Source organism: Ruditapes philippinarum, unplaced genomic scaffold, assembly GCF_026571515.1.
Source record: "Ruditapes philippinarum isolate M1 unplaced genomic scaffold, ASM2657151v2 ctg9313_1_1_1_1, whole genome shotgun sequence".
NCBI lineage: Eukaryota > Metazoa > Mollusca > Bivalvia > Venerida > Veneridae > Ruditapes > Ruditapes philippinarum.
In genome coordinates, this window is record NW_026862507.1 from 92,745 (window position 1) to 108,332 (window position 15,588).

The 15,588-nt window shown below is 33.6% G+C and overlaps 1 protein-coding gene across 1 annotated transcript; it reads left to right on the forward strand.

Moving 5' to 3' along the window:
- The first annotated feature begins 275 nt into the window (after positions 1–275).
- On the forward strand, positions 276–14,254 carry LOC132719327 (glycine receptor subunit alpha-2-like). Its single transcript, XM_060703095.1, has 11 exons — positions 276–879; positions 2,531–2,595; positions 8,578–8,645; positions 9,288–9,357; positions 9,958–10,114; positions 10,877–10,959; positions 11,524–11,600; positions 11,684–11,726; positions 12,355–12,585; positions 13,482–13,711; positions 13,914–14,254. The coding sequence occupies exons 1-11, from the start codon at positions 779–781 to the stop codon at positions 14,094–14,096; spliced, it is 1,308 nt and encodes a 435-aa protein (XP_060559078.1). The 5' UTR covers positions 276–778; the 3' UTR covers positions 14,097–14,254.
- Positions 14,255–15,588: the final 1,334 nt, after the last annotated feature.

Genomic DNA, 15,588 nt, shown 5'->3' on the forward strand with positions numbered 1-15,588 from the left:
TAATAATAATAATGAAAATGGTAATAATAGATTAATAAATATATCATATCTTAATGTATCTATTCCCTAAAATCACCCTTTATCGGTTATTCATTCAATGCAAATATTGGATATTAGCTCAGTTGAAATTATTATATTGCAAGTTAAAATGATATGGAAACGAATATTGAAGTAAAGAGAATTACAGTGACAGACAATGTGAGAGTTCTTACGTAACGGTTTAAATGCGTTCAAAATGAACCTTTGGTGCATTTACAATAATTTATGTATTTAATTTAACGGCTGAAATTCGCACAAAATGAACGGCTTGATATATATTTCTTTGTTATGAAACAACGATAGCTTGTGTCATGAAGTGCATTCTTTTTTTTTAATTTTCTAAGTTTGAGATAAAGCTTTTATTTCAGAGTTTGTATTTGACTGTCGAAAGTTTCAAAGGATAAAAAGGTCAAATAATGTTACTGACATTGTAATATGATCATATTTCCATCGGTATCGACTTTCAGATCATGGAGTATAAGTGACATACAGCAATACAAAGTAATAATTTATATATGTCCACATTCAAGACACTTACTCATGGAGTTAATTACAAAATGAGTCAATTTATAATGGAATGAGATGGAATGAATATTGGTCGGAGGAGTCACCAACGACATTTGATATTTGTACAGTTGGACACTAACTGGACGGAAGGCTTGAATATTGTCGGTGCGTTGAGCAAACTATATTTTGAACAAGTTTAAAAAACCAAGAATAAATAAGCGTTAATAAAACAATGCTTAGAGTTAAATATATATGGCTGGCAATTACAGGTTCTGCCTGTTTGTCAGTAATTGAAGGTTTACAAAATGGAACACACACGGATCAAAGTTTTCGGTAAGTGATATATACATTAAACACTATAGATTTATACCAACATTAATTTTGTGGATTTAACAACACAGCAATATTCAATCAAATTTATTAATTACCATAAATATTAAAGCCAATGAGGATAAAATTTGAATTAGAAAATAAGTATTGTCAAATATAATCAAATTTATTAAAATTTACGAAAAGTAACTAATAAAATATAGTTTATACATACACGTAAATTGAATAAATATGTGTCTGATTGATTGGATTTTTGCTTTAAACGTTTTTCTTTCTTTCTTATTTTCATGCAACTTTCAAATTAAGTACAACGCATATAGGTCAGTCGTTATTTACTGTCTAGAAAGGTAATTACTAATATGTAAAAAAAAAACAGAATATAAATTTCAATAAATTGTTTTGTATTTGTTTAATAGTATGACAAGAACATTACAAATATTTTTCTTTTTAATTGGAGCGAAAAAAATTTCAATATTCTTTTATGATAATAAGTCTATGTTTTTCATAAAGGGGTATGTCTTTTTATCTTAGTAATAAATATGTTTTGTTTAAATACAACATTTGCGTTACTTGTTTTTTTTTTATAGAAATATGATACACACATAGTTGCCCATTTAGGTGAATGTTGAATTAATATAATTATATACAATATGTTGGCGATCTGTAAGTTGAAGGCTATTTCTTTTAGAAAATAGCATTACTTATGGAAGATTGACATGTATTTTTACCATTTTCGTCCTTTTTGTAAATCTAATGTGTCTACAAAGCAGTGATTTAATAACGTGAAATCTATAAAGGTCTCCCATATTTTATACAGTCAAATGAGCTGAAATTATTTTTGCTTCTGACAGAGTAACATGCAATGAGACGGATCCAAACCCGTATTGGAGCTGCAGGTATTCGAACTTACTTATCTCACTTAATAAAAACAAGACTCTCAGAAGCAGAAACTAAGAATTCAATGCTTAAATGATTGAAATAATTGAATAATAATATGGAAATAATTGAATAATGATATGGAAATAATTGAATAATAATATGGAAATAATTGAATAATAATATGGAAATAATTGAATAATTGAAAAATTTGAATAATTGAAAAGGCTCCGTTTAAAGACATTGATCCTTAATTTGTATTTTAGTCTTTAAAAAAGATATAAAGACAGAATATTTATCCATTATTTATGTAAATGATTTGAAATTATTGAACGGTCATTGCATTTGCTAAAAGCTGTTATTGATAAAGATGAATGAATGGTTTTTGGTAAATATTTATTTAGTTCTTGGTGAGCGTATGTCAGGGGGAAATATCACATTTTTTTCGTTTGTATTCGTTATCTACGTTTTTCTATTTTATCTTTGAATCAATCGTTAAAACATAAATTACACCATAGAATAATAATTAATGTCATAACACAACTATGAGAGAGACAAGGGAATGCAAGGGCATATATTTCTTACCTTACAATCCCAAATAAAATAATTTCAATGCAACTTTTTGTGCATTTCATTTGATCGTCTTTATTCCTTGATGAAACTTCTCATGATATCTTTATTAGTTTTATAGGAAGCAATCTATAACAAGTTCTTTTTTTTTCAAGAGAATATAAATCATATTGAAAAAAAATTCATTTCATTTCAAACTTCATTTCAGGAAGACGCTCATTAAAGATTTGTTTTCCAACTACGACAGCAGACTGGCACCGAATCCAAAAGATGGTTTGTATTAGCTTTAATCCAATATGAATAAACATTTATTGTTTAAACTTTATTTCATATCTTAATATATTTCCCATATTTTTTTAATCTTGAAGCAGTGTTTTGAAGTTAGCTTTAAATCGATATTGTGACGTCAATTTAAAGTGATGTACCAGAAGTTACAGTGATGGTTTAACATTGACATTCACTGATCAATTCTGTAAGAGCTAACCGCTTTGTTTATGTGCATCATTATTGCTATCGTTCTAATTTTAACAGTTTTGGTCATTCATGTAACCCAGCGGTAGTTTAACATAACACATATGCTTTTCTGGACAACTAAACAATAATTACCAATTTCACCGCAAATGGTCGAATTCTTATTCCACATAATTTCTGAATAAGCCATTAGAGACAAAATAAATGACAATTAAACTCAATATATGAGATCATTTGTTTCGGAGAAGTTACACCTAGCCTGAGGATCGGACCAGCGACCCATTGTTTACTTATCCGTTTAGCTCCTTTCGGTTTACGCTGGCGGACTTGGGTGTAAAAATAACAATATGTGGTGGCAAAACCACTAAATATTTTTCTGTTTAACCCTTATATTATTCATATTATTATATTATGAAGTTGTTGTTTCACTGCTTCCGAGGGATCACTCATTATCCTAAAAACAGAAGGTGTCAAGTTCCGCATGGCAGCTTTAAAGAGTTGTCCCGTACTTCGCTTCTTTGTTGTTAACTTTTTCTGGTCAGTAACGTTAAACATTTTGATTATTTCCGTGTTTTCTACCAGTCATATTTGTGAATATTTGAAAAATGTGAGTTTTGAACTTGGAAACAAATGGATTCACTCTATACCCGGATGACTTCTAATTTTATCTTGATGATCAAACCGGTCCTCTATCAGAACGAGTCACTTCATGAATGTACATATTCATCACCATCAATTTACCAGAGTAACCAAATAGTTTATATACTATCAAAAGAGGATATAATTAATTACTATTTCCCGGTCATGCACTCCCTTGGGACTAACTATGCCCCATTATTTACACCAACAAATTATGATGAGCCGATCTCGAGAAAAACGTGCAGAATCAGATATTCGATACAACTCGGACATTATCCTTCCCGACAAACAGATTGTAATATAGATAATGATATCAAAAGAGTACATCCTTGATTGGAATGAACTGTATCGATGCTGGCAATGTTTTGGGATATTTTTTTATTGTATTTCAGTATGTTTATATTTTGTAAATGTATCACAAATCAGCTAATGGATATCATATGACAGAGTGACATTAGTACTGATTGACCTTCTTAAAATTCCAGTCAATGAACTTTGTTTCTATACTATGAGAATCGATAGTCCCGTAGCTTGTCAGATAGAAAAAATCATCTGATAGATAAATGGAAGGATAGACGGACGGAGGCGAACGAACAGACGGACGAACGAATAAACGCACGAAGCAACGAACGAACGAGTGAATGAATGAATGAGCAACAAAAAGATGCTCAAAACATTTTATGAAAAGAGGTAACGAGTCCAAAATTACCTGATAGTATCCCAAGTCAACGGAGAGTAAGTCTATCGCAATAAATTTAAAATTGTCATTATTTGTGTAATGTTAATATACCAACCGAATTTAAGCTACTTGTAGTGATAAGTAAACTTTAGATTGCTGTCGTCACTGCATTAATCTGTCATTGCGAGTGCCGGTTAAGCCCATCTCACACAGGACACACGGCTTACACGGTTGGCCACCCGTGTAAACCGTACATACAACCGAACTAACCGTAGCGTTATCCGAGTTACACTCGGGCCATTCGAGTGTATCCGTGTAAGCCGTGTATGATTTTTAAAACTTTTAAAAAACTGGTACGGATGCTATGTCCGTGTATGACCGTATAAGCGCCCGTACAAGACCGTAAGAGACCGTGTGAGACCGCATGAGACCGTATATACAGCCGTATGTGAAGTCCACTCCACGAGTGAGCCCAGCCGTATCTATGTCGTATATAAATCGTATGGAATCGTTCGAGACCGTCCCCAAGTCCTACATCCAACACCCGATTAACACCCGAATGTCACAAGATCACGGTACGATTCAAACGAGTGCACACACGGTTTCTTACGATCGCCATACGACCAATACGATTCATATACGAAACATACATGGCCGACACGCTAAAGTACGGGTATACAGGGTCTCACACGGCCTCGTACGTTCTAACAGGGCCTCAGCAAGAACGTTACAAAAACACAACTAACTGCTGCCACTCTACCAAGAGTACTTGCTGCATCACACTAGAATGTATCCAAAGAAGAAGGTTTGGACGCATAGAAGGAATACAAGAAAAGCCATCCAGGCCCACCGACCACTCCAACTTATTGACTCTGATAAGCTGGAGGACCAACCGACAATAACCATGTCTCCCAGGGATTCAAACTCCAATGCCAGCTCGGTGGACCCTCCAGCAACCGCTGCACCACAGAAAAAAGACACATTCATTTTACATTTCTTCACCTTTTTATTCATTTATTGATGTTAATGATCTATATATAGGTTTTCTTCGTTGAAATTTCGAAAATTCATGAAGCAAAGTCATCAAAATGGGTTAATTTATATCAAAACATACACAAATGTGTGATATTTCGAGCCTAACTCGAACAAAAGTCGGCGGGACCCTATGTAAACCCTGTGAAAGTCGAGTAAATCGAGTATAAGTCGTGTTTAACCGTACCAGACCGTACTAGACCGTACTTGGAACCGTACAACAGTCGTATGTATTCGTATGCAAATCGGTGTTCAAACCTTGCTTGACCGAGTAATTCCGTGCTCAATTCGTACATACTCGTGCTATATTCGAGTCTTATTCGTGACAACTAATCCACAAGCACGACTGGAGCTCAAAACTCGTACAAGTCAACCCGTGTATAACCGAGTATACCGTATAAGAATCGTGTGTCCAACCGTGTTTTGTGTGAGACGGGCTTAATACGGTGAGGGAACTTTGCAATAAGTATAAAGACTCTTGCCCAAGAATATTACTTCCTGCTCCTGACGTGATTTTAACCACCGCAGCCAGTAATCCGAAGATTCCGACTTTTTTGATAAAAACTGCTTGATATTACAACAGTTACTATGAAAAACACTTTATCCTGCTGGGACCGAAATGAGTTAACAAGTATATAACCAAGCCAGGCTAATCATACGTGCAATCCGGATCAGGCTTAGTACTGTTGGTTAACTTTTTAGATATGTATCTTTACATTTCTTTATTTTTCTGATATTTGCAGATTGATAATCGACAGTTCCAGGTACCTGACAGTTCTAAGCATGGAAGCTTGAATAGTTCATTTCACAATGCTGAAATTTAATATTTGAAATTATCACACACCCGTGCCGATTTTGCGACTCCGTAAAAATGGTATTGCACGGCCGTGCATATATTTTGACGTGACGTCATTAGCGTAAAGACGCGCTAAATGTTAGCGTTATACTATAGGCGCGTCAATGAAAAATGACTCTTATTTCACTTTAAACGGTATTTATTTTGGGTATGTGATAAATAGAATATTAAATTCGTGTAAGTTCATTACTGAATTTGATGCACTCGTTGAATAAAATAATATTATGCGAGCCTCTGGCGAGCATAATATAATTTTATTCAACGAGTGCAATAAATTCAGTAATGAACTTACACGAATTTATTGCACTCGTTGAATAAAATAATATTATGCGAGCCTCTGGCGAGCATAATATAATTTTATTCAACGAGTGCAATAAATTCAGTATTGAACTTACACTCATTCAATATCCTCTATATATTGATAATTGCAATATCTGTAAATATAAAATAAACATGTTTACACGAAGTAGATATGTTCTGCTTTAAATCCTATATACAACATGTATAAAGGTGAACACACTATGCATATGTAGTGTCATTAACAAATAGCAGCTTTTTTAACAAAGGACAAGTTCTACTTGAACCATAATAAGGAACGCAGATTCCAATACAAAGTGAGCACGCTCTTTTATTTTAAATAAGACATATGCATTAAGCATTTCATAGATTTCAATAAATTTACTAGAAAATAAGCATAGTATATATTTAATTCAGCGGGTTCAGGATTACGCTTGGAAATCTATAAGTCTTATCAATGTAAACAATGTCGGCTCCCAAAGTTGAATCTTTTTTTTTCTCTTGCAGGTCATCACATTTTACTCTTTTTGTTACAAGTTCCGAATGTCCAATGTACAAAGTCAAATGCGTAATTTGACAAAAATGCCCCCAGATCAATATTTGCAAAGTGTGAAAATAAATATCCATATCGAACGTATAAATAACGTTTATGTTTTGCAGAAATTAGATAATTCTATTATATACATGAAATGAAAAGTAGAAAAATGTCCAAACTCAAGATTTCCCTATAAATTAAATACGAACTTTTTAATGTTTCATAGCGAACTGAAAAAGAATGATAAGTGATACCCCGTTTGGTTTGCATAACTATAGCAGTATATATTCTAATTAGATTGAAGTATAAAGTAAGGGGCCTCCGTGGCCGAGTGGTTAAAGTCTTTGACTTGAGATCACAGGTCCCTCACCACTGTAGGTTCGATCCTCACTCGGGTCGAAATCTTTCATGTGAGGAAGCCATCCAGCTGGCTTACGGAAGGTCGGTGGTTCTACCCAGGTGCCCGCTCGTGCCTGAAATAATGCCCGGAGGGGCACCTGGGGTCTTCCTCCACCAATAAAGCTGGAAAAAATCGACGAAAAATCTCGGCGGGACGCTCTAGGATGACCCGACTTGAGTGTATGGTCGCCCATATGGGCTTTCCGGCGGCGACCTTAAATAAACGCATCAAAAAAAAAAAAGTATAAAGTAACGTCCTTATTAATAAGAATAAGAGAAGGCATAATTTAAAAGACTGCCCTTTTTGTAGAGGCGGACATCTCTTTGTCCCTTTCTCGTATGAGAAGGGGAAATTAGTGATGCGTGTATGTGTCGCACGGTCACACTTCCTCCAACCTGTCCTCGATGCGTGTATGTGGTCGCACGGTCGAAAGTCTCTAACAAATAAGATTAAATACAAAAAGCTTAGGTGTCCTAGTGTATAGTAATATTATAGGACTATGTTACTCTCAGATATAACTTTACAAGATTGTTTGACTTTAAATTATTAGGAATTTTCAAAACTTAATAAGTAAATATGAAGTTGTCATATCCTAATTGAGATGATAAATAAAACCCTAAGTACTTAAACAAAATACTAATTAGGATTTTACTTATCTTAATAAATACTTTTATTTCATTTTTTAATAACGGCATACAAAGTCCAAATAACAGTATTCCGTTCTAATAATGAATTAATACTCTTTATTAGTCTGTAATTTCTCCCAAAACCCTTTTAAAAACTCATTAATGAGAATAATACAATTCTAATAAGGCTTCTTTCTCCTAATTAGGAAAATCAAAGTCCTCATGAAAAATATTTATAAGCAGATTTTCTAAAAAAAAAACCAATAAGTATGAGTGTGTAAATGGGACTCATAATAATGATAATCATGAGGGTATAATCTGATCTTTTAGATTTAAATCCATGTAAGCAGTCTTTCTCGTTTTACATGCGTTGCATTTAAAAAACTTAATTGGAACCAACTCATCTAACTCATTATTGGAGTACCCAGTAAGGACTAACTCCAAGCACAATTCTCGCCTACTTTTACACCTTTTTTTACAGTATAAAAACAAATCAGGTACGTGTTTACCAATGTCTTGTTAAGTACTTGTATCCGATTTCATACCGAGATATTATCACGTTGATGACCTATCAGTAGTTATCAGTGCTTTTTAGATTTCTGACATCACAGCAGCAATCTGTCATCGCTGGCGCCGGTTATACGGTGTGTATTAGGAGACGCTAACATTTTACTGGTTGCAATTTTAAATATGCTTCAAGATCAAATATATATTTTGTAGGTGGTTCAACAAACGTGTCAGTCCAAATACTTATCACCAGTATCGACACAATAAGTGAAACAAATATGGTAAGCAACAATATTTCACTTGAACGATGAACAAGAAAAGACTGTTACTTTAACAACAAACAATTGATCGTTTTATTTCAAATTATACGGTGTACCGTTAGGGTCATCGCGACACACACATAACTGTATACTACGATAGTGAAATGTCGAGATAACGAGACCACGATGCCACAACATAACTCGAAGACACGATAATACGATGGTAAAAAATCAAAACAATTAAACCACAATGGTAAGAAGTCGAAGGTACGATGATGAAAAGTCGAAATTGTAATGGTTAAAAGTTATGTGTATATGTGTTGCGATGACCCTAACGAGACACTGAGAAACAAGCTGAGTGATTTAATGTGTTCAATTGATAATACGATCGGTTCAGTTTTACTTAAAGATTTTACTTTTAATATTCTTTAGATTTCCAAAATATGTTGCCTAATTAGATACATTCTGACCAAACTGATCGTTGCACCCTGTATATTGTACAATAACAGGTTAACTCTATATATAGTTTAATAGGAGTGAACCGAAACCAAAATGACGATATTATACTTTTTTTAGTCTATGAACAAATCATATTCACAATTCAGCAAATTGTGAGCATTTATTGTTTAATTGTCATTTTATATTCTTTTTAATTACTTTCAGGACTTTTCAATAAGTATATTTCTGAGACAAAAGTGGATGGATTCTAGATTAGTTTATAAACCTAGTTCAGGTATGGTAGCCGCCAGAAAAAATAACTAAATATAGATGAATTAATATATTAACTAAAATAAATGTAGGCTATTTACGATTATATACATTTAGATTCTGTCAGAAAACATTTGCACCTTGAAACTATCGAACCAAGATTGCTATAAGATTATAATATTATTTTCTGAAATTATAATTTAACCACTAAGAAAGCAATACTGTTTCAGGCAAAGAAAACATTCAATTTGGTGTTATGAATGTTTTTCATAACTATACAATTTGAAAAAATAGGATAAAGCGCTTATTTTCAGCCACATCTTTTACAATTCCACATGCATAATATAATTGGGAGATGAAGTTTTCATTTATCAAAGGTTGAGGTATCTGGGCAGTCAGACAGGGACTCGAGCCTTTGTCTTCAGACTAAGCTGCCCCGAACACTGCCACTTTCCCCCCTTAAAGTGAATGGTTTTATACAGTGATATTTGTCCGGGGGCACCCTCTACCAAGCGGGCTACTTGTCCTCTCCGACAAATTAACGTTATTATTAGTGTTAAGCTATTTCACTGTGAATTTTAATAACGTTTTGAACTGTAATGAATTTTTATATTTCCATATTTAGCCATGCGATCATTAGAACTGGACGCCAGTTCAATATCGAAGGTTTGGATACCTGACTTGTACATTCCTTCTGAGAAAAGCGCAATCGTGCATCACGTGACCGTTCCTAATAAGCTTATGCACGTGTTTCCGGATGGGAAAATACAGTATAGTTTAAGGTAATTTGCTTCTTTTAGTATATTTCATCACAACATAACGTTTATATTTTTCCCTTGCCAATGTCAACTTGAAAGACCTCAACTATTTAAGAAAACCGTCCAATTCTAATTTTGCCTTTTAAAAAAAAGTATAATTGTTTCCTGCAAATAAATATTGTACGAAACAGAGAGAAAATGTTGGGATTTTTAGCATCATATTGTGGGTACATGTACCCTTACTTTACGTACAAAACTATCTTCTTTTGCATTTTAAGAAGGTACTGTTATAATATCCTGGTAGTTCATGAACTTTTTGACAGCCAAAAAAAAATCATAATAACTAAGCGCGTATTTAAAAAAGGCAATTGCTAAACTTCTCAAAAGCAAGCAAATACTAGTATTCCACTTTTTTAATAATTATAACATGTACAGTTTCGTGTCTATTCTGGTAAAATTATGCATCAAGATAATATTAAATGACTGTTACAGTTATCCTATTCTGGGCGTTTGATAATGTGAACGCCCATTATGTATAATTATTCTTGCTAGTACATAATAAATAATCATCTTCTATACGTTTATATTTCTTAATTTAGTTCTTAAAGACAGTCAAATACAATTATTCTACTCCGCTCCGTCAGTTTCCATTACCTAGCTGCTTGTAAAGACAAAAGAAAGATATATTTACAACAAATAATGCACCAAATATTTAAAAGAAATACATTCTTTCATTGTTAAAATAAAGGCATGTATCTACTTTTAGTTATGCATCAAATTTTACAGGATTTCGGCGACTATCAAGTGCAACTTTGACCTACGAAAGTTTCCGTTGGATTTACAACACTGTTTTGTAGAAATGGAAAGCTGTAAGTGAATAATATCAAAAACTAAAAAACCATTTACAAAATAATGTACAAACCTAAAATCATATGAGTATATACTAATTTCCATCTACATGTACCATGTTTCTAATATATATATTATCAGTTCACCTAATTTGTACTTTAAAGCTAAGGTTTCATGTTTATGTTAGATAGTTACTCTACATGTACATTGTGTGCTTGCAATGCGCAGGTGCACAGTTTATTTAATAACTGAACAAATATAAGATGAAGTGTTTTTTTGTATTTGTTTTTATTTTGGGCTTTTTTAACATTTTACAAAAACGGTCGAATAGGATATGATCAAATAAACCTACATAAGAACGCTTTAAACCTTTACAACATTTTCGTTAACTGTATAAATAGCAATTCATGTAAGCTATCATTTTGATTAATGGAAAAATTCATCTTCCGACAAACTGCTGTCGAATTAGTTACAAAAAAGCTTCTATCAAACCAAATATGATACAATTTATATATGAACTCACATTTTATTATAACTAGTAGCATCCATATCTTGAATACCGGTATATTTTTATATATTTATAGACGGGTATACTACTGACACACTAAGGTTTGAATGGGATAAAACACCCATTAACATAGACAAAAGTATGCAAATCCCGCAAATTCTTCCTTTTTTTTTGTTTCCCTCTTCTTTTTTTTTTTTTTTTTATTTCCTCCTTTTTTTTTTTTTCCCTTACTGCAGGGAACTAAAACGACAGGGCAGTGCGATAAAGAGTACTTTGAAGGTATTTGATTTGTTTAATAGTATTTTATATAACTTTAAACTGAGTCGAGTAAATAATACTTTAAACAGTCGAGTAAAATTATAAACTGAGTCGACATGGTCGAGTAAATAATACTTTAAACAGTCGAGTAAACAATACTTAAAATATAGATTTCTTATTTTCTAGCTTAATAGGAACATTGTGAATATTATCAATCAAGTTTTTTAAAGGGACACAACTTGTGTAATAATTGGATAATAATGTAAGCTACGTTTATGCACAGTTTCTTCCCTTGTTTATATTTTGAATCGTACATCTGTGCAATTGTTTGTATACTGTTTATAAGATAAAAGGCAACTAAAAATTTTTACACGTTCATTTTCGAGTAGCTTGAGGTTTTTTTTTGTAAAAAGACAGCAGTAGTATATATACTTATTTGAAGGATATCAAACTGCACCTCTTTAATCTTAAATAGGAAAAGCAGAATGTCGACTTTAAAATGATCGCCAGCATGTAATTCATCACATTCATCGGCATTTCTTTTCGCGTATAACAATACGCACCCAAATAGGATATAACCTGTGACATTTTCAGAGTATAACTATGATAATTTATAAACAATATCAAGTATTTCCACTTTTCTTAACAGTCGGGTTCTCGTGCGTCAGATTTGATTTCTGGATGAAAAGAAGCGTCGGTTATTACGTCACACAAGTCTTTATTCCAAGTTTTCTGATAGTATTTCTATCATGGGTGTCATTCTGGCTCGACATAGACGCCGTTCCTGCACGGATTTCTCTTGGTTTGCTCACCGTCCTAACAATGACCACGCAAAGCGCAGGTGCAAGAAATAATTTACCGAAAGTTTCCTATCTGAAAGGTAATCATTTCTAGAAATGTCCATTCAATGGGTTTGTTGTCTGACTTTGTTTCATATTGTATGTGGATAAAGTGAAAACATTAATTCTGTGTCTGTCAACATATAATACTTTTCGGGAATTATGTCCTTCGATTTATGACGGAATTATAAAATTTAACGAGTAAAATCAATTATGATAGCAGTGTGCTATATCGCATTTTCGCTCCGTGGGGTGCCAGGCGAAAACACGACAAAGTAAACATTTTGTCGTACTTTCGTTCTGCGGGACGCAAGGCGAAAACACAAATATACGAAACAGTATTTACGCCCTGTGGTACAAAAGTGCGACAAAGTGGTGTCGTATGTTTGTGTTTCCGCCTGGAGTCCCGCGGAGCGAAAGTACGACACGATTTTGACTTTGTTGTATTTTTTCCGGCTCCCCATGGAATGGCACAAATCAGTCACAATATGAAAGTAATGCTATTTGCTATTGTATGTTCAACAAATGATTAATTAAATACGTAGAAACAGATTGAGAAACATTAAGACTGCTTTCACCAAGAGAAGCTTTGCTAAATTTCAAATGTATCCTTCAGCGATGTTTATATAAGCGATTAATCAAAAATTCGCATTATATATTCGGCAATGTTATACATTATACATTATTGTATACACAGTGGCCAAATATGACAAATGACATAACAAAGTTTTCTTCATATATGTAGTAAGTAGAGCATATTTTACAGGCAAACATTGTTTTTAACTTGGGCGGTATAACTTAATATTTTGTACTCACTACTCAAGGTATTGCAATCATTACCAAGTCCCTTCGGCTTTAATTTTTTAAGTGCTAAAATCTGTTAAAGTAATCATGAATATTCACAATTTTAAATAAATTGGCACTTTTTCTGAATTAGCCATAGATGTCTGGATGGCAGTGTGTCTCGGGTTTGTGTTCCTTGCTTTGGTGCAATTTGCCTATGTTAATGTACTGTCCCGAGTTGAGAAAAGGCGGAAGCTGACCACGCACGAAAATATCCCAGTGGATTCCGTAGCCTCGGAGGCTGACGTGGATAAACTGACACCTAGCTCCTCACATGACGCCGGATTGACGTCACATGACAACTTTCAGAAGGAAATGATTAAGGTATATGTGAAAAGTATCTGTAATAAGTATCTGCTTTCAAATACAATATTGAGATCATTTGATTACATGGCATTGTTTTTTTTCACTCCTTTAGATCTACTACTGTAACTAACTACATAAATAAAATACATTTTATACATTTAAAAAAATGAGCAGTATATGCATCAGTTGAGCACACGATTATTTTAATTTTCAATTACAGCTTAAAATTCCTGGTTACCTAAAGCAGCTTGATTTCCGCAGGATAATGAAAGAAGACCGGGAGAAAGCCAGGAATGTTGACAGGGTATCCCGAATACTGTTTCCGGTAGCGTTCCTCATATTCAACATTGTGTACTGGTTTACATACGTGTTTTGGGAACCAAAGGCGATCGACGGAAATTAGGTCAGCCATTTTGTTATCAACTTTGACGTCACATATTTGTTACAGCGACATACAGCGGATATTTCTTTGAAGGAGAATAGTGAGACTTACATCAAAATTAGCTAGTTATTTACAAGTATGCATCTGAATGGGTTTTTTAAATTGATATTCAATTTAGAATTGAATGTACGCAAACAACACATTCACGTAACGTCGCTACTCTGACGAAAAACGCTAATATGCGTGTTTGAGTTATTTACATTTTGAATATTCTCCATTTGTGTAATTATACTGCAAGGTTTATATGCGTGTTGTGATCGTTTTATTTTATATAAAATTTAATTTAGTTTGATTGTGTAGAATGCTAAAAACTTATAAGACACTTTCTGTGATCTGTTTATGGCTTTGGGGATTGCTGGCTACATCAGTTCAAATCTGGCAAAGGTCAAGTCGTTGTTTCCTTCAGCAAGAAGCTTTCCCTAAATGGTTACTACTGTTAAGTAACAATGATGTATATATATTGTTTGATTGGTTTAAGCATTTATTGTATCATAGTTTGGGAACCTTTCTGTTGAAAATGTGTCAAGGATAATCGTATACATATACATGCACAGTGCGTTAACTGGAGTGCAGGTATTAGTTACCCGCACTCCAGAGCATGTCCATTGATTGGCTGATTTTTGCTGGGGTTTACTTATTGTGACGGCAGAGAAAGGGAAAGCGGTTAAAATATAATATTCAGATGCTCGTTCATTGGTTCCATTTTTCTGGGGTTTCATATTGTGACAACAGGGAACGTGTTTTCATGTTTGACTATGATACAAAAGAGAAAGAACATCAAAACACTCGGCAATCTCCGTCCCCTCGCACAAATCAGATAGCCTCGTGTTTCGATGCTCGTTCTATTACTTATTTAAACTCCATTGCGAAACAAGTTCTTGCAACTGATATTAATCACTTTCGAACCGCTTCTTGGAACCATCCAGTACTGGTGTCATTTGAAGAATGTTGAAGAAGTTGGCGGTGACCGATCATGGCTCGAACTCATGATCTCTGGGTTGAGAGACAGACACATTAACCATTATGCCACCGGTACCCTATTGTTTGATTGCCTTACTTTGTCTGATTCCGGTATTTTTTTCTAATTGTTTTGTATGAAAATGAATCTACATATACATTAGAAGTAGTACTTAGTATTTTTTCTCTTTTTATTTCTTAGTCAATTTTATTCAGGTTCTTAGTCAAATATAAAGTGTCGTGCTCCATGATTTGTATCATATTAAAGGAACTCCACTGAGGTCCAAAAGCCTAAAAATATAAAATTTGAATTCCTTACATAGAACAGCTTTGGCATTTTAAACGAAAGAAATGCAAATGTTAATTACGAAATTTACTCAGAATGGTGTTATGTTATTCGTAATCCGATTTGAGTGAAAAGCGTTGCAACGCTTTTCAATTTTTGCTTATATTCACTACAAGAATAGTTATCCTGGAAAAACGAAATGATTTAGCA

Coding starts and splice junctions, on each gene's coding strand:
- LOC132719327 (XM_060703095.1), top strand. CDS start 779: ATGCTTAGAGTTAAATATATATGGCTGGCAATTACAGGTTCTGCCTGT. Junction 2,596..8,577: donor GGCACCGAATCCAAAAGATG/GTTTGTATTAGC, acceptor TATATTTTGTAG/GTGGTTCAACAAACGTGTCA. Junction 10,115..10,876: donor AAAATACAGTATAGTTTAAG/GTAATTTGCTTC, acceptor CAAATTTTACAG/GATTTCGGCGACTATCAAGT.